This window comes from Haliotis rubra, unplaced genomic scaffold, assembly GCF_003918875.1.
Source record: "Haliotis rubra isolate DU_JTF1 unplaced genomic scaffold, ASM391887v1 Scf773, whole genome shotgun sequence".
In the NCBI taxonomy this organism is placed as follows: Eukaryota; Metazoa; Mollusca; class Gastropoda; order Lepetellida; family Haliotidae; genus Haliotis; species Haliotis rubra.
Genome location: NW_025767494.1, coordinates 441,280 through 468,215, shown reverse-complemented (window position 1 = coordinate 468,215; position 26,936 = coordinate 441,280). Strand labels below are relative to the sequence as shown.

At 39.1% G+C, this 26,936-nt stretch overlaps 1 protein-coding gene across 1 annotated transcript; it reads right to left on the bottom strand.

Annotated features, from left to right (window-relative positions):
• Positions 1-2,173: 2,173 nt before the first annotated feature.
• LOC124260744 (centrosomal protein of 70 kDa-like) lies at positions 2,174-26,802 on the bottom strand. Its single transcript, XM_046695057.1, has 19 exons — positions 26,747-26,802; positions 23,985-24,047; positions 23,317-23,416; positions 22,645-22,711; positions 21,467-21,563; positions 20,815-20,988; positions 20,187-20,272; positions 19,866-19,934; positions 19,145-19,235; positions 18,579-18,667; positions 17,463-17,540; positions 15,362-15,473; positions 14,728-14,826; positions 13,361-13,525; positions 12,300-12,440; positions 11,564-11,735; positions 5,722-5,836; positions 4,115-4,194; positions 2,174-3,677 (listed from the first exon to the last, which is right to left on the bottom strand). Exons 1-19 carry the CDS (start codon positions 26,780-26,782, stop codon positions 3,616-3,618), a joined length of 1,896 nt encoding a protein of 631 aa, XP_046551013.1. The 5' UTR covers positions 26,783-26,802; the 3' UTR covers positions 2,174-3,615.
• Between the last annotated feature and the right edge of the window lie 134 nt (positions 26,803-26,936).

Here is a 26,936-nt window from a genome sequence, read left to right as displayed (position 1 = left end):
AGAGTAAAATGTAGTTTATGGTGTTTGCCATCTTGACAGATTCACTATGAGCATTTTGTAAGAAAATCAGACTTTCTGATCTACATGCTTGTTGTTTTATAAACTGTGGCTAACTGAAGAAAAGCCTGTAAAACAGTCATCAACTGATGTGAAAATCAAAGAAATAATATAACGAATATATGTGTAATATCAGATCATATGTATGTTGTCTAAAGATTCACAATGGCACATTCTTTGTTTTGTAATCTTATATTTGTGTATACACCACTATTAAAAACGTTTTCTTAATGAACAGTTAACTGATCATAAAGAAAAGTTAAGACCATGTAAACACCGAAATTGACAATGACATGTAGCTTTGCCAGAGAATCATCTTTGTTTTCCCTAACACTATGATCTGGTCCCATATCTCCAGTGAATTGTAAAAATTCACAAAGAGTATTCAAAATGACATAGTTTGGAAATACTATACGTGTGTAACTTAAAAAGGTTACAGCTTTGGACATATGTTAGGTTGTCCATATTTGGTTCTGTGTTTCTCTCCTGCTCGCCCCAAATTTAGAAATACTTCAAAGTTTTCTAAGCTCAGTCTTCCCTCCACCAAAGAAATTTATGCTCTGCTGTGATTAAAAACAACATTTACTCATACCTCATCAAAAAACCCTGGTCAGCTTGACCTTTCTTCATCTATATTTTTTTAAAGACTGTTTCCAAAGCAAAGTGTCTAAATGCAAAATTATCTTCATAATAAATTAATTTAAAGACCATTAGCAGGTGATCTAAACTTCAAATTTAGTAAAATATGTTACACAATTGGTGAAAACATATTCTTAATTCTTTACATATTCTTTTTATACTCTCTTGCTGGTTGAGGTTGGAGATGAGAATCACAACAAAATCAAGATGGCATAACTTAGTTTAATATTATTAAGTTGTAATGTGGAAATACCTCTCACGATAAGACCGTCAAAACCTCACAATAATTGGACAAACACATTTTCATCACAATTTTCCCCTTTGGGCACTGAGGTAAGATTCCTGAATAGATCACTGTAAGCACCTTAAAAGATGACAATACACAACACATATATCAAACATAAAAGTAACAACTCTAACTAAAAATAATAATTTAATATGTGAAATATGTACAAATAGAGAACACAGGGATAGAAATACTTTTTTTTCTAAGTGTGCCTAAGGGCACCAGACAAATATTTTAGGTGTGCCTTTCAGAAATCAAGTATGCCCACATGTTTTTAGAATAAATGACAATGATGATGATCATTTGAAATTTATTGTTAAATAAAGAAATGGGTTTATGAGCATTCAAATATGTATGGTATTATTCAGTTTGGAAAAACAATAATTGTTTTAGGGATTAAATGACTGAATGTGAGTTATGTGTCTAGAAAATTAAGCGTGTCAAAAGGGCACAGAGAACATTTTTCAGCCGTGCCATTTCAATATTTACTGTGCCATGGCACACTAATATATGGGGTATTTCGAACCCTGGAACATAAACACTAAACATCAATGTACCAACAGAATATGACTACAAATGATACATACATGATACATATGTAGCTGAACCTTTTTGTATGACTGTTTGTTTGTTCTTAAACACATCACTCAGCAATCTTTTACGCTGTTTGGGTGGTCTATAAATTTTCAAATATGGACCACTCAATCTAGTGATTGACATCATGAGCATCAATCAATGCAAATGGGATACAATGACATTCATGGATCTACATCCTCGATAATCTCCAGGGTATACGTTACGATAACTCTCCACTATACCCTGGATGCATCCACGGCTTGGGGCGATGATTTTATTACCTCCCTCGGCTGGCTCCACATTCTCACAGTAGCCAATCAGCTAAGCCACCGTTACAACCGAGCTTGCCAGTGTCAACAAAAATAGCGGTCGCAGTCGCGAAGGTTTGTTCGCAGTGCCACTCAGATTTTTTGGGAAATAATAAAGACAAATTGACAGATCTGAAACTTTAAGAAAATATGACTGAACTCCTTCTACTTCTTTCAGATTACCTCTGCATCAATTTTGTTGCCAAGTTTAAACGGTTAGATAATTTAAGAAGCGAAAGTGAGTTGTGATTGGTACGCTCAACTTCCCAAGCGTAGGCACATGATTGGATAAAAAGCCAGCCAAGGGAGGTAATAAAATCATCGCCCCACAAGCTGTGGATGCATCCAGGGTATAGTGGAGAGTTATCGTAATGTATACCCTGGAGATTATCGAGGATGATCAATCTATTGATCACACCATAACTTAACAATGACATTTTCTCACTTTGTGTATATGTGTGGAATTCATAGCTGATGTAGTTTTATCACTCACTATACATGTGAATTGTGTCAGGTTCAACTGCATAGTATCTGAAAAGGTTCTACAAGCAACATCCTTTATCATTCAAGAAATATACTGTGAAAGTGCTGCCTTTGGGTATTGTTTTCTTACTGACCATCATCTACAAACAATTCTGAGAGGGAAGTAATGATTCATTGGAATATCAACAAGTGATATTTGTCTATATTTGAGACAATATATGATATCTCATTTTGAGTCTGGACACTATAACCTGAAAAATAGTACGAAAAAGCAGATACATTTTACCGCTACACGTAAGCTTACTTATTGATGCTATCGAATATTTTCCTAACTTCTGGCTAAACTGAAGCTTATAATTATTCATCATAGAATTGAGTGTTATACTTCCAAACTCAGATATGACATACTAAGCGACTACATTGAAACATATGTACCATGATACACATTGTATCATGAGGCATGTATCCTATCCTGTATAAGTGTTTAGTGACTGTCCTGTTTGATGTGTGTCGCCTACTAACTACAGTTATTCACTGCATACTGTTTTGTCCTGAGTATCGGCACCAGACATTCTGAAGGTACAGGTTTCAGGAAATAATGCCATCCTGTTCACAAATAGCATTGACAAATGTGCCATCGGGTAAAGTCAAGGCAGGAGCAAACAAAAGATTGTTGGTATTTTATAATTTATATTGTATTTACCATAACATTAGACATTTTCTGTATGCTGCTATCAGTATTGTGTGTGACATTTACAACAAAAATCTGCTACAATGTCACTGCATATATCACTGTTGTTATGACAATACTCCAGACCCATTTGCTTGTACAACAAATGTATAGCTTTTCTTTTTAACGCTTGAAGGGCCATCCACTCCAGCTTGGGTGTTCTTTCATTATGTGAACAAGCTCTGATACTGCCAATACTGAACATACCTTGTGCCATCTCAGGTATAACTGGGACAACGAAAGAGTAGTTTTTTCATCTAACAGATCATTTATAAGGATAATGCCTTGTCATTTGATGATTGTAACGTCATGAATGAAGAAACTGTGTCAAAGAAGCTATGTTAGCAAACAGGTCTAAGGATTTGTCATAACAAAATAAGACAGATGGTACACTGTATAATCATGATATGACTTAATCTCAAAAGAGAGAAAGTTTGACTACAAAAAGGACTCTGATTTAAATTTTCTATGAATGAGATATCCAGAGTCCCCAGTTTGTGCATAGAGGACGGAACTTGGGGCTGATGCCTTTGGGATCAGTGAGATAACATCTTGAGGGCTCGGACTGCAGGGACGATCTGATCCAGCCTCTCTATACCTGAATCAGACAAATTTAAATACTGAAATTACTGTTCAGATGATACAGTTTATAACTTCTTTAATGAGTGAGTCAGTTTAGCTTTATGCCACACTCAGCAATATTCCAGCTATATGGTGGCAGTACTTCTTTAATGAAATAGATGTCAGTTTTCTGTATCATATTCGTTTATGTGTATGAGGACACCATTTTCACCTATAATAAATAATAAAAAGCCAGACTAGGTTGTCAATCACTGTGCTACCTGTCCACTCTTTTCATCCATCTTCAAGAGGCAATAGAGTTCATTAAGTATAAAAGTACAGTTTGCCAAACTTGGCTGGATTCACTTGTTGCACCATCAGTGGCTATTACAACATATGTGCCTTCTATTGACCTATCAGATTCCACCACTCATATCACTCAAATTTGCTTTAAACAGATCATAACATAATTACCTAATATCTGCAGCAGCTTCTTTGTGAGTTCCTGAAATGGTGGGAAGAACTTCCTGTGTTCATCTAGTCGTCGTATTACTCTGTAAATGGATACATCAGGCAATGTGAGCAAACATAGTGACGCGACATCAGCTCCTATTCTGTTGTCTACAATTCAACATAATTAATATTCTGCTAACAGAAACTTACAACCTCATGATCATCACTCACAAACTGTTACTACTCAGAAGAAGCTACACAACACTTGCTTCCTTATTTTCCCTCCAGTTAATCTGTCATGTCATGGTTTATAATCACACTCAAACACACAGTGCTCGTTGCTAGGGGTTTGATGTTATGTATTTAGAGCTATCCTATCTATAACTGTCAATGCACCATATTGACATGACAATGCCAAGTTCACCACAAGCAAACTTTTTACTTTAGAGTGAGTGAGTTTAGTTTTACGCCGCTTTTAGCAATATTCCAGCTATATCACGGCGGGGGACACCAGAAATGGGCTTCCCATATTGTACCCATGTTGGGAATCGAACCCGGGTCTTCGGCGTGGCGTCGAACGCTTTAACCACTACGCTACCCCACGGCCCCTTTTACTTTAGAAGTAAAGCAGGTACTATATAGAGGATATTATATGAGTGGACATCTCATACTATGTTCACGACACAAGTGCCTAAATGTTGGTATTTCCCGAGCGAGAGATATATCGACATTTAGGCACGTGTCGTAAACATAATATGATATGGGCACGAATATAATGTTCTTATTTATTACCGAAGTCGTCAAATTGAGGAAAATAAACCCAAATCTACTTTCAAATATAGGCTGGCCGTTGCCGCATGTAGAACACAAAAATCATAGAAGAAACGTGATGTCATAGCATTATTCATGATGGCCCTTGTCCATGTTAAGAGCCCCTTGTATAAATCCCAGAATATTACCCATAAAGGTTGAGAAATCTGATATTTGTAGGTTTGCATTTTAAATATTTTCGGTGCAGATTGGTAGGCAGAAACTGTGGCTTCCCTGTGATTTATCAGTCAGAAACAAATAATATGATGTGATCCAGTTTTCAAGATGTCATGTTGTCACAAATTTATAAAATGTAATGAACAAATGGCTGCCATCAGTGAAGTTTCTCTGTAGAACAGACACTGCATACATACTCATTTTCTTTCTTTAAAGTATAAGTCTATGGGAAATATACAGAATATATGTTGTCAATGACAGCCATTCTTTAACTGGGGACCGATAATTCAGACATCTTCACAGCTCAACTATTCTCCATTTATCTCCAATCCTTGGTGTTGCACCATGTGTATGCTCATGCCTAAACATCCGTGTTGATAATGTGCATTACTTTCGACTCTGAGTGAGTGAGTGAGTGAGTGAGTGAGTTGGGTTTATGCTGCTTTTAGCAATATTCCTGCAATATCACGGCGGGGGACCCCAGAAATGGGCTTCACACATTGTACCCATGTGGGGAATCAAACTTGGAGCTTCGGCATGACGAACGACCGCTTTAACCACTAGGCTACCCCACTGCCCCTTTCAACTATGAAATACAGTTGAAAGCAGTATGAGGCTCAGTGAGCCATAGGTCTCCTCACCCATCAAGGTCGTCTGTCTGCAGCAGTTGCTTGAGCTGTTTGGCAGTGGTGGAGTTGTGTGCCTGACACAGCCGCCCTACAGAGTCCACTACAGCTGACGATTTGCTGTCATCACCTTCAACACAACAATATATACACTCAACACAGACATATGGTTTAATGCAGCTCTAAACAATATTCCAGGGACCTGTCCCACAAAGCATTCGTAGCAATGAAATAAGCTCTACGGTTATGATAGCTCATAATGCTATGAACGCTTTGTGGATTGGGACCCACAGCAATATTTTGTCCGGGGACACCAAGAATGGGATTCCAAATTTTCCAATCGATCATCGAACTCGAGACCTCAGCACAAGGAGCAAACTTTATTACATGAGTCAGCCTACTCCGCTACACACACAAAGAAAAGATATTTACATGCAAATTGTAACATAGGTTGAGGACAACATTTTCAGTAGACGCTGGAAAAAGACAAGATACGATCAAAACAACACCCATAGCCAGATATTGATGTGGAGAATAGTCCCATCTGGGATTCGAACCCACACCCACAGAGTCAGGCACCTAATTGCCAGCACACAAAGTCAGATGCATATTCTAAATGTCATTGTGCAATCATAGCTCTCGGCCATGGGAGACGTGCCAATTTACACTTATCAGAGGGGTACACAAATTCCGCAGTCAAGACTACCAGTTGTCAGACTTCCATTTTTTGAGGAAGCCGCGGTGGCTGAGCGGGTTAGGCATCTGACTTTGTGCCTGACTCTGAGGGTGTGGGTTCAAATCCAGGATAAGACTCACCCAAAATAAGTACTAGAATCGGTACTTTACTAAGAAAGTGTAATCCCAAATATAACATATGTTATGCTTTCTTGTTGTTGAACATAACACTCAACAATCTTCCAGCTGTATGACAGCAGCCTATAAATACCAATCAGGATGGGGTATTCAGTGTGTGATATTATAAGCAATAATCCCTCAAGGCCTGTTCTGACCACTTGCCATCAACAAAGTCACACAGCCAAACTACATGATCCCTTAAGCTGCCTATTATTACCAACATAACTTGCCCCGGAGTTCTTCCACAACGAATTAATCTCATTGCAACAGATATGCAAAAAAAATAATTTTACTATCTATAAGGGACCGTTAATAATTTATGGCTAGGGGGGTGATGATGATTTTAAGGGGGGTCACCCATTTTGTTCTGGGGAGCTAGGGCTCATCAATTTTGTACACAAAATACAGGGGTGAGGGGGGGCAGGCAGCAATTTTGTACATAAAAATATGTTTAAAATTATGCTTAGAAATTGTTGGAAGGGGAGGGGGGTTATTGATTTTGTACATGACATGCAGGGTATAAAATATACAACAGGGAATCGATTTACCAGAGCTCTGGCAAAAAAGTAAGTAGATACACAAATATAATTATCTGACTAAACATACAATGCAGTCACCTGCAGCTTATCTGTATTCAAACACAAAGTGCAACCTTGTCGTGCAACCATGGAGTTTATTTGTTACTCTACTTAAACAAAATATCACATGACTTATCACGGGTCGGGCAGTCCTGGGCATATCCAGGTCCTATGCAGGAAAATTCCTAACCGAGTACCGGATCTACCTGTCCCAGCTTCAATTCAAGCTATTCCTGACTTCCTTATTAGAATGCCTTCAACTTAACTTCTCTGCATGCATGCCAGACGCACCTTAATCCAACTATATACTACTCAAAGTTTGATATGGACTTCCTGAGTGTCAATGTGAGGAATAAATGTGACCAAATACTAGGGCTGCGCAATATAACCGGTTTTCAGGTATTTACCGGTTCAGACATGAAAACGATACGTATTGCGATACGCTGATCGAAAACCAGTATTTTTACATGCATTCGGAAAACATCGTAACACTCGGAAATCTTCGAATATTTCCTTGTTTCATTTGTGCGAAATATTATTTACATTTATATTTTGTCATGATTAAAAGGTTTTTTTATTAAGTTTAATCAAGCATTGTGATTTTGTTGTGTTTTTGCTTTATGAACCAAGCATTAACTAGATTATATGTAGGGTTTTTTTTGTTTAAAAAGACTTCTTGCAATATATTGCAATACATATCGCAATATATGCTTTCGCATCGCAATATATCGTAATATGAAAATTCCCTGCAATACCCACCCCTACCAAATACTTATATCTTTTGATGCCATTCTTTGTTCGTTTCATGCCAGCAGTTAATTCTATTGAAAGTACTGAATCATATTAAGATTCCTTCTACATTATGTAAAATGGAATGAAATGCAATAAGTCATAATTCCATTTCATAACAACATGAAATATCTCATTTTCCCTTCCACATGTTTAGAAGCATAATGCATTCTTGCAGAAAAAATATAAAATAATTGACGGAAACCAAAAGTCTTGGTTATTATTATTCAGCCCGATATGGTTCTGGTAACCATGGTTACCACCAGCTTCCCACTATGACATTATGGTAGCTTATACATCTCAGGCTATGTTACCAAAGAACATGTATCCATTTAGTCATAGTTCAGTATATCCTGTAGGGGGATATATCATGAATATGCATGCGACATTCTTTCACAGTTTTCCTGCAACATATTACAGAGATGACTTAATCAAGCGCACACATGTTGTGAATGAGTGAGTGAGCGAGTGAGTGAGTGAATGAGTGTTGTTTAATGCCTGCTTTTAGCAATATTCCAGCAATATCACAGCAGGCTACCCCAATACACCAGAAATTGGCTTCAGTCATAGTGTATCCATGCGGAGAATCAAACCGGGTGTGTGTGTATGTGTATGTGCGGCTGCTTGTACTGCCCAGACTTAAGCTGGTTTTATAGCTTTAGCCCATAGTTACCCCACTGCCCCACACATGTTGTGTAACTGAGACCAAGTACAAAATATTTCAAAATGTCACGTTGATATTGAAATACATATGATAGTCTCAAACCTAACCATCCTTGAATTTACTTGGACCTGTCTAACAGCCAGAATTCAGCCTTCAGTCTACAGCAAATGTCAGTGAACATTCACAAACTGGGAATGAGATTTCCCCATTGTTGTCAATAGAGTTAAAACTAATGTGATGGCTTTGTCAAGGTCACCTAAGTTTCATTGATAAAACTATCAATTAGTTAACAGACTCTAATGCTCTGTTGAACAATACTTAAGTGAAAGCACTGTTATAACACTTCAAAAAAGAATTTTAAAAAAACTCCCAAGTTTGATATACTGATTTTTGCTCAATATGCCTGCCCAGGGCTCATTGGAGTCCTAGATATTTCATGTCATCTGTATAGTCAAAATGACCCATGCTCACAATGAGTCTTTCTAGGGAACACTGTACTGAATGACTGAGTTTGGTTTTACGCCGCTTTTAGCAATATTCCAGCAACATCATGGCGGGGGACACCAGAAATAGGCTTCACACATTGTACCCATGTGGGGATTCGAACCCGGGTCTTTGGCGTGACGAGCCAACGCTTTAACCATTAAGCTACCCCACTGCCCCAGGGAACACTGTAACAGATAACAGTAACAGATAGCTTGTAGCTGCCAAACTCCCATGTAAAGGACAAAGAAGCAGCTCTTGGCATGCAAACAAATTGAGTCAGTGTTATTTTTAAAAAGCAACCCTCAGATTTAACGCAGCACAGTGTTATTGCTCTTCTGTCACATAAAGATGATCCACTTATACTTGGCAAAGGAGAACCATTGTAGTTTTGGGATTTCTTTCTGATTCCAAACCCAGGAATGCTAACTAGCAATAAGAAATTATTTGGTTCCAAAATTGGAATATTTTGCATGTTCATATTTTCCTGAAATCGGAGTATATATTGACACAGATTCAATAATGTTAAAGCGGTGAGGGACAAGGGGGGAGGGTTGAGGATGAGGAGAATGAGGATGCAAAATAAGAGAGGGTGAGGGGTGAGCAATGAGGGTAAGGGATGAAGTCAGGATTAGGGATGAGGGGTGATGGATGAGGGGTCAGATATGTGGATGAAGGTGTGGGATTTGAGATGGGGGATGAGGTTGGGGACAGATATGTGGATGAAGGTGTGGTATGTGGGGTGGGGGATGAGGGGTGATGGATGAGGGGACAGATATGTGGATGAAGGTGTGGGATGTGGGGTGGGGGATGAGGGGTGATGGATGAGGGACAGATATGTGGATGAAGGTGTGGGATGTGGGTTGGGGGATGAGGGTGATGGATGAGGGGACAGATATGTGGGATGAAGGTGTGTGGGATGTGGGGTGGGGGATGAGGGGTGATGGATGAGGGTCAGATATGTGGATGAAGGTGTGGGATGTGGGATGGGGGATGAGGGGTGATGGATGAGGGGTCAGATATGTGGATGAAGGTGTGGGATGTGGGGTGGGGGATGAGGGGGAGGGATGATGGATGAGGGTCAGATATGTGGATGAATGTGTAGGGTGGGGTATGAGTGGGGAGAGGGGTGATGGATGAGGGATCAGATATGTGAATGAGGATGTGGGATGTAGGGTGGGGGGATGAGGGGAGAAGATGAGTGAGGGGTAAGGGATGAAGTCAGGATTAGGGATGAGGGGTGATGGATGAGGGGTCCAATATGTGAATGAGGGTGTAGGGTGTGGGTGGGGGATATGAGGGAGACAGGTGATGGATGAGGGGTCAGATATGTGGATGAATGTGTGGGATGTGGGGTGGGGATGAGAATGAGTGTGAGGGGTAAGGTATGAAGTCAGGATTAGGGAAGAGGGGTGATGGATGAGGGGTCAGATATGTGAATGGGTGTGGGGTGGGGATGAGTGGGGAGAGGGGTTGATGAGGGGTCAGATATGTGGATGAAGGTGTAGGGTGTGGGATGGGGATGAGAGGGAGAGGAGTGATGGATCACGGGTCAGATATCTGGAAGAAGGTGTGGGATGTGGGGTGGGGGATGAAGGGGGAGAGGGATGACTGACTGAGTTTAGTTTTACGCCGCTTTTAGCAATATTCCAGGAATATCACGGCGGGGGACACCAGAAATGGGGGGAGAGGGATGAGTTTGAGGGGTAAGGGAACAGAAATGACGGGTGTGGTGTGTGGGTTGGAGGGTTGGAAGTGTCTCGAGGGGTGAGGAATGAAGGAGGGGTGAGGGTGATGGAAAGGGTAATTAATTTTAAATTAGGATCATCCTGTTACTGCAGAGAAAACCAACAAGCGGCTCCTAATAATTGGGATCATAAATTTTGCAGTGTACACTAACATTGTTCCAGTTATTTTTTCTTTACTACAAGTCTTTACAATATGCTAAATCTTGCTTTAAAGATGGACAGCCTGGTAACATTAGACTGATTGATGACTACTCTTAAAACCAAGATACCATGACTCAGCTTGCTAAATTTGAAGTTCTATTGTTCAAAAGCACTTCAACCTGCTCTGCTGCCCTTGTCAGGTAAACCGGGAAGTTGTTCCTATGTTATGTGGTCATGCATTCAGCATTCGTTCAACAGGGTGAAAGAGGGCATTGAAATGGGTTGAACCAAATCAGCCTTTATTTCCTTCATTAAATTCAGAAGAAGGCTGACAAATATGCCCAGATAAAAACAAGTATATGCTGCTTTGAAAATATGTTTGTAAGATGATGCTGTAGTTTGTACTGTGTCAAAACATTTGCATTTATACCTTTTTCTTTATAAATTAACCTAAAAAATTGGCTTAAAGTTTCTTTTCTGCCTCAGGGCAATACTGGCCCAAACTGGCATAAACCAATAAATAAAGCCTTTCTGTACTACTCTTCAGAAATGAAGTCTGAAAACACAGTTATCAGACATAAGAAACAAGAGCTTCTCACTTAGAGAAAGTATGTTCCTCAGGGAGTTCATGACATTATGGACCTCGCCAAGCTTTGTGTAGAGTTCTGTCATTCTGGGGAAGACACCAGCCACAGTCGGAACATCGAACAGGGTCATAAAGTGTTCCATGATATTTTCCATTTCTGCCCTTGAAGGGTGTTCTTGACCATCCTGAAAAAATGAAACAAAAATATGAAATCTAAATTAACAGTCTGGCATCATTCCACATTCCACACAGCAATCTCAACTTCAATATCCTAACAGAGATTTTTTTACAGCTGATGTAGTGAGTGAGTGAGTTTGGTTTTACACTGCTTTTAACAATATTCCAGCAATATCACGGCGGGGGACACACAATGTACCCATTTGGGGGATCGAACCCAGATCTTCGGCATGACGAGCGAATGCTTTAATCACTAGGTTACCCCACCACCCCAACAGCTGTTGTAATGAGAGTGCTTTGTGGAGAGCCTTCAACAGAACTGTCTTCTCTAACCATTTATCTTTGTTTACTGAAACCCTAATCTAGTACCCCAAAATTATCTGTAACTCATCTAAGTGTGTATATATCAACACTAAAATCTACTGACTGAGATGCCAGGGTACAAGTTTTAGATTCAGGTCTTTCATGTAGACTGTAATCTGTGTGTGGCTCTTGTAATTAAGGATATTCTGCATCTTATATTACCTTACGAGTTCTTGATAAAGCTCAAGTTGTCAAATGCAGACACTTACCCTCTTAACACTGGAGCCCTCCTGTGCAGCGACATTTTCAAGTGTCTCAATTATTTCCTCAACACTGTGACCTCCAGTGAAATGGATCTTTGCCCATGGGGCCAGCCTGTCTAGCAATGAGTTCATGGTCAACTGGAGCTCCTGTTGGAGAGATACATTGTGTTGGGCTACATCTCTCTGTATACTGTATAGTGGTATGAGTGAGTATGGTTTTTACGCCGCTTTTAGCAATATTCCAGCAATATCACGGCAGGGGATGCCAGAAATGAGCTTCACACAGTGTGCCCATGTGAGGAATCGAACCCGGGTCTTGGGCGTGACGAGCAAACGCTTTAACCACTAGGCTATCCCACCGCCCTGTATAGTTGTGGTTACTGACATGACTGATGGTTAGGAAAGTGATGGTATGACGCATTTCTGTCTTCTTTTACTGCACCACATCAATACATCTCACAACAGTCACCGCATCACACCCTAACATCACCACATCATATCATAACATCACACTTCAGTATACCACCACATCACCCATATCACATCACACCACATCATATCATAACATCAAACTTCAACATACCACCACATCACCCATATCACATCACACCACACCACATCATATCATAACATCAAACTTCAACATACCACATCACCCATATCACATCACACCACACCACATCATATCATAACATCACACTACAACGTACCACCACATCACCCATATCACATCACACCACACCACATCATATCATATCATAACATCACACTTCAACATACCACCACATTACCCATATCACATCACACCACAACATCACATCACATCACATCATAAAAAGCCACTTGACATTACACCATAAAATACAACATCACACCACACCTCCAATACACACCATCACATCATGCAACCACATCACAACACACCCGGCACACCATCACACCACACCGCAGCATCATATGACATTTCCATTACCACACTGAAATCATTAAATGACACCACTACCACACACACTCACAAATTCAAAAGCTCATGATAACCTTATCCAAGCTAACCAGCTGCCCTTTACCTGCATTGAAGAAATATCTTGGCTCCAGCTCTCCACAACAAACATATCATGTTGCAGACTCTTGTCTGTCAGCGTCATGTGGTTCTTGGGGCTGGATCTCTGACCTCGACTACCCTGGCTTCCTCGTTCCACAGCTTGTACAATGTTGTGAATACGTTTGAAATACTGTAAAACGAGTGAAGAGAAAGTTGGACCATTATTCCACAATCATGATGCAGAATTTCAGGTGACTTTCAACAGCCAAATCACTGTTGATTCCCTATTTCAGATATATAACATAAGGGACTGTTCATAATTTATGGTTAGATGTGTGTGTGTGTGTGTGTGTGTGTGTGTGTGTGTGTGTGTGTGTGTGTGTGTGTGTGTGAGTGAGAGAGAGGAGTGAGTGTGAGTGAGAGTGAGAGTGAGAGTGAGTGAGTGAGAGATGATTTTTATTGAGAAGCTTGTACAATGTGAATGACCCACCCACAGGGGCGGTCACGCTTAGAAACAGCTTTAGAAAGACATATAGGTATATAGACCCTACCCTAGTACTATATAAAAAGGAAAGGGATGTAACGACGGAACCATCCCCTCCTCCATCAAAGTTTGATTTCACCACGTCAACTATTTTTAAGGCCCCGTCGATGCTTATGGATCGAAAGCTAGATGATTTCCCTACAAAATGAGCTATAAATGGTCACAATTGGATCATTATTTCAAAAGTTATGGATCAGCCAAGACAGCGAAAACTCACCTTTTAAATTCGTTTATTAATTTCAGCCACGTTGACAGTACCTATGTAGGGCTAGATTCAATCAGCAGCGGCATTCAACGAGTCTAAAAACTTATTGAAACATCTACAAATCATTTCCTCGACAGTAAGCAGGCATTTTCTCCAACACCATCAGCAATCATACTCACTTGTCGGCCATAGATGGCCTTGACATTCTAACGCTGTTTCTAAGTGTGACACCTCCCTGTGGACCCACCCACCCCACTAAAATTTATATACAAAGTAAGTCACCCCCCTTGCATGCCGTGTACAAAATCAATGAATCCAGTGTTAATTTCATTATATACATTGGATTTAGCTGATAAGGTAAAGAGTTTTTGTCACGTGGAAAGAGTACAGATGCAGACATGAAAATATTTTCTTTTTGTTATAGTGTCAATCTTGAATCATGTCGGTTGTTGGAGAAATCCATTATTTACATAATACTGCACCACTTCCTAAATTATTGGTACAAACTGTTGTCCATGCTAGACATGTAGTGAGTAAGTTCTTGCTGAATTAAGACAGCACCAGTATTGGAAGTGAATATTGGAGAAAATACGACCTTTAGATAGAAGCATGTTAGTTACTCAGGACAGATATTTAGAATTACCCCTTCATATTTCTTGCATTCTTTAATTTCTTCCTTGATGCTTTGCATACACAAGCTTATCCTGTCAATATCATCTATACCAAGCTCAGCTGATATGTCCTGCAAGAGAAATTACTTTTATCATCACATTGTAAACATGGTACAACATCTGTTTAGCAAATCAATTAAGGTAGAACGGTGTGGCAAAAGGTAGCTTACTATATCTACTGTAGATTGCTCCTAAAGAAGCAAATATATTTCGCACTATTCCTGCATTTCCATGGTTACAATTTAGGAGTTATCTCCCTTCTGTTGTTAACAATAAAAACTATATGTTATCAATGAAATGTTCAACGTTTAAGCTGTATCTACATATTTATTATCTCACGGAAAAGGAATTAACACTTCTATTTTCATTATGTCTTCAGCAACCCGTGCTTTGTCGTAAGAGGCGACAAACAGAATTGGGAGGTCAGGCACGCTGGCATGGTTGAAACGTCATCGAATCCCAACTTGAAGATCTAAGCTCTTGATGTTGATCACTGGATCGTCTGGTCCAGACTCAGTTATTTACAGACTGCTGCCATATAGCTGGAATATTGCTGAATGCAGCATTCAACAACAAACACAAAAACAAACAAACTGACATGCCTACCCTGAGATACTGTTGACAAAAGTCCAAGGGGAGATAATCTAAATCTTCAACTCTTGTGCTGTATTTTCTCTTGAGTCTAAATGGATCTTTGTTGATCTTCTCTCCAGGGACACTAGTAACAGATATCTAATGATCATTATGAAGTCACTGCGGATCTATAACCTACCTTCAAACCCATTCCCTAATGACCAAAGTTACCACATAAACCTTGGAGGCTGCAGTGGTAATTGTCATAACTTAAGCATCAGACTTCATGCTACACATAACTTTTGACAATATTCAGTGTGCGAAATAGTTTCCAAATATCGCTAGCCAGTCGGGCTAGCTATGCCTGAAAGCTACAAGCCCACAAAATAATTCAGTAGCCCGGAATTTGAATGTAGAAATTAAGTAAAAGATTAAAAAAATAGATGAGAATAAGATATTGTCGGCATGACACAGATTTCGTCATTAAGCTGCTAATATGATGAATATTTTTATCAGGCCATAATCTTGCATGATTTAAAAGTGTATTATAACTAACAAGTCGGAGAGAGTGATATATTTACAAAATGACCCCATGAAAATTCACTCGCAGGTCGGGCCAGTGACTGTTGAGAGTTACTGGTCCGACAGGATTTTAACTAGCCACGGGCTAGCAGGCAAGTGGCTATTTTGGCAACACTGACAATATTCCACATATATTATGGTGGAGAGCACCAGCAATGCGCTTCAAACATCGTTCCCATGTCAGAAATCTAATAGCTTCTCTGGCATGATGAGTGAAGGCTTCTCCACTGCCTCACAAGCAATGGAAATGATAACACAAGATGCATGTTGAATTCTCATGTGACAGTTTCTTCATAGCTTTCTGGGGTGGTGGGGTAGCCTAGTGGTTAAAGCGTTGGCTCGTCATGCCAAAAACCCGGGTTTGAATCCCCACAAGGGTACAATGTGTGAAGCCCATTTCTGGTGTTCCCCGCCGTGATGTTGCTGGAATATTGCTAAAAGCGGCGTTAAACCAAACTCAGTCAGTCAGTCAGTCATAGCTTTCTGGTTAGCATTTGGACGCATCTGAGTTTTGGACAAGGGAGTTGCCAGTCAATAAGAGATGTACACCTCAAACTTGTCAAAGTACTTGATTCACATAGTATGCTTTGTTAAAGAACTGTCACTGGATCAGTGTGCATTATAATTCATTTTCAACTTCCTTGGGAGTATACAACATTGCATTATTTATTTCTGGAAAGGATCATTGATTGGGTCATAGGTTTCTTTCATCAGATAATTAAAAGGTAGGCAAATACATGGCATAAACAAGATAGAAAGAATTGTCAATGTAAGAAAACCAGAGCTCCAGATAAGATTTAGCTCATGTGGGTACTGTACCCACTGTATGTTTTTGGAGTGGGTATTATGAATGTTGAGTGGGTATTTCATTTTCCGTTACCCACTGCTTTCAAATATGTGCGTATTTCAGTCATTTTACTCACCTAAGTATTATGTCATTGAGTAAGTTTACTAAGCAGGTATGTTCTGCCTTATGTCATACCTAATCAAAACCAACTTAAATATAATGGAAATGATTTCATAAAAAATCACTCATCCTATACTGACAGTACAACACTAGTCCTATACTAACAGTACAACTTGATAGCAATCGATGTCTTTTCATTACGCAAGCAATTTTTATAAATATATTCAGTACGCATTTGTTTTAAACTTTTTGCATATCTAACATTTTAAATCGTGGTGAGTGCGCAACAATTATTTTCAATGCGTAATTGGAAATTTTCTATGCGTATTTTACCCGGATACGCATATCTGGATACGCAGCTTATCTGGGCCTCTGAAAACTTCTAGATTGTCACTTCTACATAAGAGAAGACTTTTTCATCCCCTACTACTATGTTAAGAGAAGACTTTTTCATCCCCTACTACTATGTTAAGAGACGACTTTTTCATCCCCTACTACTATGTTAAGACAAGACTTTTTCATCCCCTACTACTATGTTAAGAGAAGACTTTTTCATCCCCTACTATTATGTTAAGAGAAGACTTTTCATCCCCTACTACTATGTTAAGTGCTATATCAATGAACGCTTTCTCCATTAAATTGTACCTGATGTTGTGTGTGGCCAGGAGTTTCTCCAGCTTCTTAACTCTCTGTGTAGCAAGTCTGTAATCCTTCACTTCAGGCCTAAAATACAATGCCACATACAACACATAAATCAAGTATCAATGGTGACATGGCACAGAGCCAAATCTAGACATTAACTCAGCATACAGAGTGAGTGAGTGAGTGAGTGAGTGAGTGAGTGAGTGAGTGAGTGAGTGAGTGAGTGAGTGAGTGAGTGAGTGAGTGAGTGAGTGAGTGAGTGGAGTGAGTGAATATAGATTTACAACAAAGAAATAATTCAGCTACACCAATAGTGTCTATTAAAACACCAGTGAACGACATTCACCGAAATGGTCAAGGTACACTGAAAGACAATCATCCAGGTCCAAATACATGTATTACTGCCTGGATACCTATAGCTAGAAGCACGCTCACTCAACAATCACAGATATCATCATCTAATTCTACATACCATAAACTGCCTAAGACATGAACATAATGCTATTCAGTGCTACCGGTACATGTTATTGGTTAAAACAACTGTGAATATTTTTAAAACAACCAACAAGCTCCAAGAAATTACAGATCCTCTTTCCTGAGTGACTGAATAGTGTTAATCATGAACCTTTGGCTCATTTATTCACGAGGAACTAGTCCATAATTCCCCATTTCAAGTAGGCTATTAAAATAGTACTTCCTGACTGTTCATTGAAGGCACCTTTTTCTATTGTATAGATGATGTAAAATAATCAATTTGTGATGGCATGAAAAATGGATGACATCATAGCATTGTTTTCATCAAATAATCTCTGTAATGTCACATGACTCCACTGACCAATCACACATGTTATTTCATCTGATCACCCTACCATTATGGGTGAAAAGAGACACTAAATCAAGTAGAATTCTATACTTAGACTGAGTGAGTTTAGTTTTACGCCGTTTTTAGCAATATTCCAGCAATATCACGGCGGGGGACACAAGAAATGGGCTTCACACATTGTGCCCATGTGGGGAATCGAACCCGGGTCTTCGGCGTGACGAGCCAACGCTTTAACCACTAGGCTACCCCACCGCCCCTCTATACTTAGATGTGACACTGTAACTACAGTTACATACTTGCTGCCCATATCCATTTTCATCAACTCCTTCTCCTCCTCCAGCCGCTTCACCTTCTTCTGCAGCGACTGGGTACGCTTCTCATATGCCTGTAAGACATGATACTGATGATAGAAGGGAGGTAACTCTAATACATTGCTATTCAGCATGTTCATGAAGTGACTGTCACCAAGATGGCATGTTTGGAATTATGAATGAAAGTTGGAAAATTTAGAATCATACAAAAGAATGGGATTGAGTGTATGGGTTGTGATGGTTACACACTGGCCATTTAACATTTTGGTTCATCTCGTCTTTCTCCATACCAGAGACCATATACCGGTATATGGTCTCTGTCCATACGTACATGTGAATGTATTTTTACTGACCATCATGCGAGAAGAGTAACTATTGTGTTGGAGCAACAGTTTGTAATATTCTGTAAATATCATCTGTTGCCTGAGTTGTCATTTTTGGCTTGTCCAGTGTTTGAACTTACACATTTTGGGTTCTATTAACTAGGGGAGACAACTCACTTTATACATGGATAACACCAACAGCAAATCACATTCAATTTTGAAACAAACCTTCATGATTCCTTTTACATTCTGTGAAGGGTTTGGGTGATGAGAAAGGTAGGACTCTTCACTGTCTTCAGCACCGAATGGTAAACCAGATCTGAGAGAGAGAATTCCAGTATTGAGGCCATACACTGAACATTAAATTGACACACAATCACTGTACTCAAACAACACATCTAAATACATCAACCGTATTACAGTGATATGAATAAATTGGTAATGATAAGGAAAAAAACCCTTTCAAACAGTGATCAAAACATCTGAATAATTATTTGATAATAATGAATGATCTGGGGCGGTGGGTTAGCCTCGTGGTGAAAGCGCTCGGGTTCGATTCCCCACATGGGTACAATGTTCACGTGAAGCCCATTTCTGGTGTCCCCTGCCGTGATATTGTTCGAATATTGCTAAAAGCGGCATAAAACCCAACTCACTCACTCAACAAGAACCTAATCTTTCACTCAGATACACAACAAGGTATACAAAATACCCATGACAGTACCTTCATAATATTATATTCATGAGTGCCCTTTTATGTTTGTTTCTCGACACAGAAATCAAACAAAATAACATTAGTTGCTGTTGAGACATAGCAAGAACATAGAATCAGGGGTTGAAGGGCAGACCAGAAGGCTGACCTGTCATGACCTGATGACCTGCAATGGAGGGTTCATTAGATCCTCGTATAGGAGTCAATCATCTGATTGTTAGGAGATATAGGCTTTACCTGGACTGATCCAGGTCTCTTTGCAATGTGTTTACTTGACCTTCATAGGCATCAATGATGTCAAGTAGTCTGAAACATAGGCAACCACCTCAGTTAAGTTAAGCATATCGACTTACAGAATTCCTAATTCATCATAAAACATGAAATATCACCAGGTAACAAAAATCTTCAAGCTAGTTATTTTGCTTTCAGAGAAACATGAACACCAACAAAAACATAGGACCATTTTGTTTTACCAAACAGTTTCAGAGCCCGAATAGTATTATTTAAAAATAATTTCAAAACAAAATTCAGTTGAAGTTAAGAAAAATAGCAAATTACTTTTCATCCATGACACTATGAGCTCTTGAAGTTCTCTTCTTGAATTCCTGAAAAACCTGATTTTGCCTGTTGATTCTTCTTGTCTCCTTAAAAAGGACAGAAAAATACATAACAATATTAAACCCTTTCCAAGAGAAAATCATACTGATATTTTTATTGGTGTGGCCAAGCCATGTTAAACTGGCAGGTCATGAATGGAATGTACTGATAAAACTATACTGCTGACACCCAGATTTATCATCCCCAAACTGTGTTCCACTGGAGTAATTGCTTGTTTCAGATCAAATGATATCTCCTAGAAGATATTGTTTTGACAATTGATTTTGTACAATGCCCTGACATCATCAATTACAATAATTACATGAGATCACAATGCTTTGACATCATAAATTACATGACTCATAAGGTGAAACACCTTGTCCACATGACAAAAGAGGTGAAATGACTCCAACCCCTGCCTCAATAGAGTAGCTAATTGAGGTCAATATGTTAAAACATCTGACAATATTTAGGAGAAGTTCAAAAGTGCAGGTTTGGCACACAGCCTGTTGTGAAGCAGAAAGTTTCAAGTCTAGTGTAGTCCCAGGACAAGGGTCTTGAGGCATCATCCATCTATCTTCCCACTCACCTCATCAACCATCCTCTTCAGTTTCCTCCTGAGCATGTCAATCTCCAGCTCCTGTTCCTGGCACTGCTGTTCCAGCTGACGCTGCTTGGACACGATTACGTTCTTGGTGTTCCGCAGCATCTCTCCTTCATCTTTGTAGTAGGACAACCTACTCTGAGCATCTTGCTCCAGTTCCTGTCAGTCATACACAACACTTCACTAAACACCTTCCACCTAATCAAAAACAGCACACTACATCTTTTCCTTTGTCATTTTACCCAAGGTTCACAGTTAACATTCACAGTGATTAATCAATTTGACCAATATCACTCCACCCACAAGTGATATTTGTCCAATGTGGACTACCACGTAACCATTAGATGGCAGTTCTGTAGCAGATGAATTCAATGGACTAGTGAAAATAGAAATAAGTTTTTTACCCTGCTCATTTATAAATGTTGTGAATAAATTCTGTATAACGAACAAACAACTATAGTATAATGGTGAACACCAATTTTGTTATAAATATAAATATTTTCATACATGAGCAAAAAACTTGTTGAACTCAATCAGTTTCAGTAACCATTAGCAGTGAATTAAACAAAAAGAATGTATTTGTTGTATTAGTCACAGATGCTTTATCTGTGCGTCTGAGGTAAGGTGAAGGTCATACCTGCACTCTGGCCCTGGAACACTCCAGCATGACCTTGAGGTCCTTCACCTTGTTCTGATACTTCTCCATCAAGGAGCTCTGCTGCTCTGGTTGGTCACTAACATCCAGAACATACACAGTTGTCAACATCATGAAGATGATTTTAAACTGTACATAATATCTTCTTTTCTGCTTAGGAAATCAACACTTCTACTAGTACTAATCATATTTATTAAAATTGAGAGACATATTTTTAAAGTACATTTACCATATTATTGGAAAAGCTTACAAAATCCAGTCAGTTAAATATGTTAAAGGAAATAGGCCTTATTACCCATGTTTCAAGTATTTCCAACTAGCAAGGAAAACAAAATCTCCCCAAACTAGCAGCTGTCAACATGTTTCCATACGCAGCTGATTCACAAAGCTAGCTAGTTTATTTCATTACACAATGGACCGCCTCCGTGGTGTAGTGGTTAGAGCGAACGCCTGGAGAGCGGAAGGTCGTGGGTTCAATCCCCGACCGCACCATACCAAAAGATGTTAAAATATGGTACTTGTTGGTCCCTGCCTGGCGCTCGGCATTAATGGGTACAACAAGGACTGGTCGGCTCGGAGTCCGTATAATGTGTCTGAGTGGGGTATTCATGCTTCACTGTGGCATGGTATCTCAGTGGGCTAGCACTATAAAACCAGCTTCAGTCGGGGCTAGTACAAGCAGCCGCACATACACATACACACGCATGCACATCGTCATATGAGCGAAATATTCTCAAGTACGACGTTAAACCCAATTTCACCTCACCTCATTACATAATGTACTGTTATTTGCTGGCACTCAGTAAGAATTATCCACTCAAAGGGAACACAACAATATTCCCTTTGTTGAACTTATTGAAAGTGTAATCACAGACAATTCATTTCCTGTTCTTTTCGACAATTACCAAAGTAAGACGATGCAGTGTTCCATCCTTCCCTGGCATTGTATTGACATGGGAATCAAAATGCAAAAATACAACAGGGAAGTAAATGATGGTAACCATGGCAACTCCATGAATTATTTGCATGTGACTTGAAATTCTGGAAGTGTAAATTGAAAAGTGATTCCAAATGCAGCATTGTTTTGTTTGATAATTCATTCAACCCAAGACACTAATATTACTAATAACTTGCTGAAATTAGCTTGATACGTCACATACCTAAGAAGTGTTGTTAAAGTATCTCTCAAAGATTCACTTGTCGCAAGATCAACACAGACAACATTATCTGAAAGTACAACAGCAGTATAATTAATGGTATTTCATTTGATAGGTTGTTATCAAATCACTGATATATTTCACTGTTCAGGTTCAGTGTACAGGGGCATACCTAAGGTATGGCAAGTTTGGCATGGCATGGGTGCCCCTTAAAGGTTCTCGCCATTGAAAACTTTTTGGTTGAAGTCGGATAAGCTATCCCAATATAGTGGAAAAACAACTTTCTTTAGATGCATGATTCGTCTTTGATTGCCATGTCTGAGAAGCACTATGATCAGTAGAGGACGTAACATGTACGCGAGACGGTCCACCGTTACGCGTACAAGTGACTACCTGAGAGGGGGTCACTCACTCGCGTGACTGCCTGATCACAGACAGGGAAATTCTGCATGTCACACAAAAACGCGTCTAAAAGTGTTATTTATGAAAATAATGAAACAAAATTTGCTACAGTCATTGATAGGTGTTCAAGTTATTGATTGACATGAATGATGGCTGGATTGTTAAACTTTTTCCATGAATTTTTAGGTAAACACACGGACGCTATTTTCCATAGATAGGTCCCTGTCACAGTAGACATGTCACTAAGATTGTACCGGTAACATCATAATTTACCTGTTGCAAGGGAAACATCTGCTGGATGTAGAAGTTTAACTTTTACGTAACCATTACTCCGCAACAGGTGATTCACACTGGACCATGCTTTCATTTCACCCTGTAAAAAGTAATTTTGTTCCATGATAAATCTCACTGAAATCATATCTCAGTTGTCTCTACCTCAAAACAAAGATCTGAGGACAAACCTTAATTGACCAATGAAATGACTAACAATTATTTCACAGCAGCTAATCAGATAGCAAGTTCCTTGAGCTTTACATCACAAGCTTACATCACAAACTGCCTCACTGAGGACTACAATTTGGAAATATTGACTCAAAATTTGAAAACTGAAGAAAAGAAAATTGTCAAATGTCTACAAATTTGAACTTTTCATAGATCAACCTTTTTCATACTTAGTCCAAAGCATGATGACTGCAGATCTATAGAAACACATACAGTAAAAGATCATTTCATTATCAATTGATCTATCAATATATTTGATACTCTTGATGTGATATATCAGATATATTTCATTTTGAATCAATGACGAACCTAATGGTATACAGGTACATATCATGTTTATCTGCTCATGTGAGTTTTTGAGACTGAGAATCAAACGAGTAAGAAGACACAACTGGTCTCTCATGGAATAACAGTAACATATTGTCTATCATCACTCTCACCTCATAGCCAGTACTATCCATATCGTCTTCCACATCAACACCTGGGTTCGTCATTTGATGACTCTGGATGTCAAATAATTTAATATGTCAAAAGTATGCATTACATGTGTCATACTGAGGCAGGAATAATCTAATAAAGTTTTACCAGACCTACCAACCAGTAGTACAGGGATTTACAGGACTCGAATTCCTGCGTCCTATATGCATACAAATTGACAATGGACGCAACAAAATTTATTAGCGCGTCCACAAGGACACATAAAAAGTCCAAATACTTTTTTTATAAGTTCCAATCAAGTGACAATAAGTTATCACTGAGTTTGCTACCAGCTGGGTTATGGTATTATTTGCAATTTAATTACTGTAACAATGTGATGATCATGATACACAATACAATAACAGTATTAATAATATTGAAGTGTCTGGGACCCCCATTTTGTCGTCCATGACCAATGAAACTTGAGAGTATGAGTCCCATGGACCCTCAAATACAGGACTCCATGTAAATCCCTGAGTTGTATCTAAATAAGATATGTCAATATGTTCAATAACAATGTCATGTATTATCATGATTATGATGCTTAGTTCTCAACACAGAAACATTCTACATATGGACATGACGGACATACAGTGATACCTTGTTGCTATTGAAATGTTTAGGCTAGTTTAGGTAAACATAGATTTGACATGTCCAGCATACGTTCAGTATATGTACTGTTAAAAATGTTTATGATATAATTATGTTCCACTGGAACCATCTATGAAATTGCAGTTTCCAATTCTCATATACTTATCAATGCATATGACATTTATCTGTTTTCCATTAAACTAAACACCATGTGACAATATCAAATAATATTGTTTTTTGGTATAATGCAAAGTATTTCTAAATTGTGAAAATGTGGTCAAGGAGTATGTTTCATTTTATTTTTCAACATTTGCACATTAAGATCAATTTTATTTTAAAACCCAATGTTCATGGAAAGTCTCTCTACATAGATTACACTAGTCCAATGACAAACAAACACATAACTGGGGTACAGTGGTCAAAGATCACATGAATATGACATGCCTTGATATGCACTGAGGCAGAGACCTACTGATAAGATAATCGAGACAGAAAATCAAGTTCAATCAACTTGTTGACTATTAAATTTCTTTGAAACAGGATCATGGTGATAGCAGTTGTCCTTTCATACACAGGGATTTACCTTGAGTCCTGTTTTTGAGGGTCCCTGGGACTCATACTCTTAAATTTCAGGGGTCCTGAACAACAAAATGGGGGTCCAGACACTTAAATATTATTATCAATAATGTTATTGTCTTGTGAGGTGAGGTGAGGTGAGGTGAAATTGGGTTTAACGTCGTGCTTGAGAATATTTCGCTCATATGACGACGTGCATGCGTGTGTATGTGTATGTGCAGCTGCTTGTACTAGCCCAGACTGAAGCTGGTTTTATAGTGCTAGCCCACTGAGATACCATGCCGCAGTGAAGCATGAATACCCCACTCAGACACATTATACTGATTCCGAGCCGACCAGTCCTTGATGTACCCATTAATGCCGAACGCCAGGCAGGGACCAACAAGTACCATATTTTAACGTCTTTTGGTATGGTGCGGTCAGGGGTCGAACCAGCGACCTTCCGCTCTCCGGGCGGACGCTCTAACCACCACACCACGGAGGCGGTCTTATTGTCTTGCGTATCATGATCATCACATTATTTGTTACAGTAATTAAATTGCAAATGATACCATAACCCAGCTACTAGCAAACTCTTTGATAACTTATTGTTACTTGATTGGAATTTTTACAAAAAGTATTTGGACTTTTTCTGCATCCCTGTGGATGCGCTAATAAATTTTGTTGCGTCCATTGTCAATTTTTATGCATTTAGGACGCAGCAATTCTCATACCCCAGCTCACAAACCCTAAGGATTGTAAAGAGGTGAGCAACCCTAAGGATCCTAAAGGGATGCTTCATCACTGATTGACAAGTAGTGTCAAACCCTAGTTAAGACAGTGAAGGGTTATTTGATGGGAAAGCGGTCTGACTGCACCAGAGTCAATTCACACCTGGAAAATTGCACTGCCCAACCCTAAGGACAGTGAAGGACTGTTTGATTGGTAAGGGGTGTGATTGCACCTGAAAAAAATTGCACAGCCCAACCGTAACGACAGTGAACACATGAAGGGTTGTTTGATTGGTATGAACAGAGACCATATACCGACATATATATGGTCTCTGGTATGAACTATGGGGTATGATTGCACCTGAGTTAGTTAGCACATGGAAAGTTGCATTGTTGCCTTCTTTACACGAATATAAGTGGACCAAACATACAGATGAGCAAATATGGTGTGACAACTTTTATCCCGATTCAAGTGTTACTGTTTTGCCATTACATTTTGTAGAAATGCTGGAAAATGAATTCAGGCAAATGCGTACTGACAAAAGAAGTATTTGGAAACATATCTAGCCTCCAGATGCAATGCTTTTATTTACATTAATATATATCAGTCTGTAGGCTACTTTCATAGCAGAACTATCTCTCAACTCCGTTCGAAGTGTAACAATATTCTTAACAATAACATGTTTTGACAAGTCTGTCGCATTCAAATTTACCGCCAGAACAATAGAATTCCAAACTGACAGTTAAATCTACTCTCTATCTAAGTGGCTGTTCAGAAAATGGGCTGGGGTATTTAGACGTTGACGTTGTGCATCAAAAATTGTTTGAATTATTGAAACATAACTTACAATCCAACGGCGTTGTTGTTTGCCGAAAGACGCCATGTTTGTTGTTTGACAGGTGCGCACTCGGGAACAGGGACAGTAACTTTATCGTCAAGGTATAGCACATCATCTGAAAATATTTTGAAAAAGGAATTTTGATTAAGATCTTTTGTGCAAAATAGTGGGCTTGCTCCCAATCGTAGGATCATGCCCA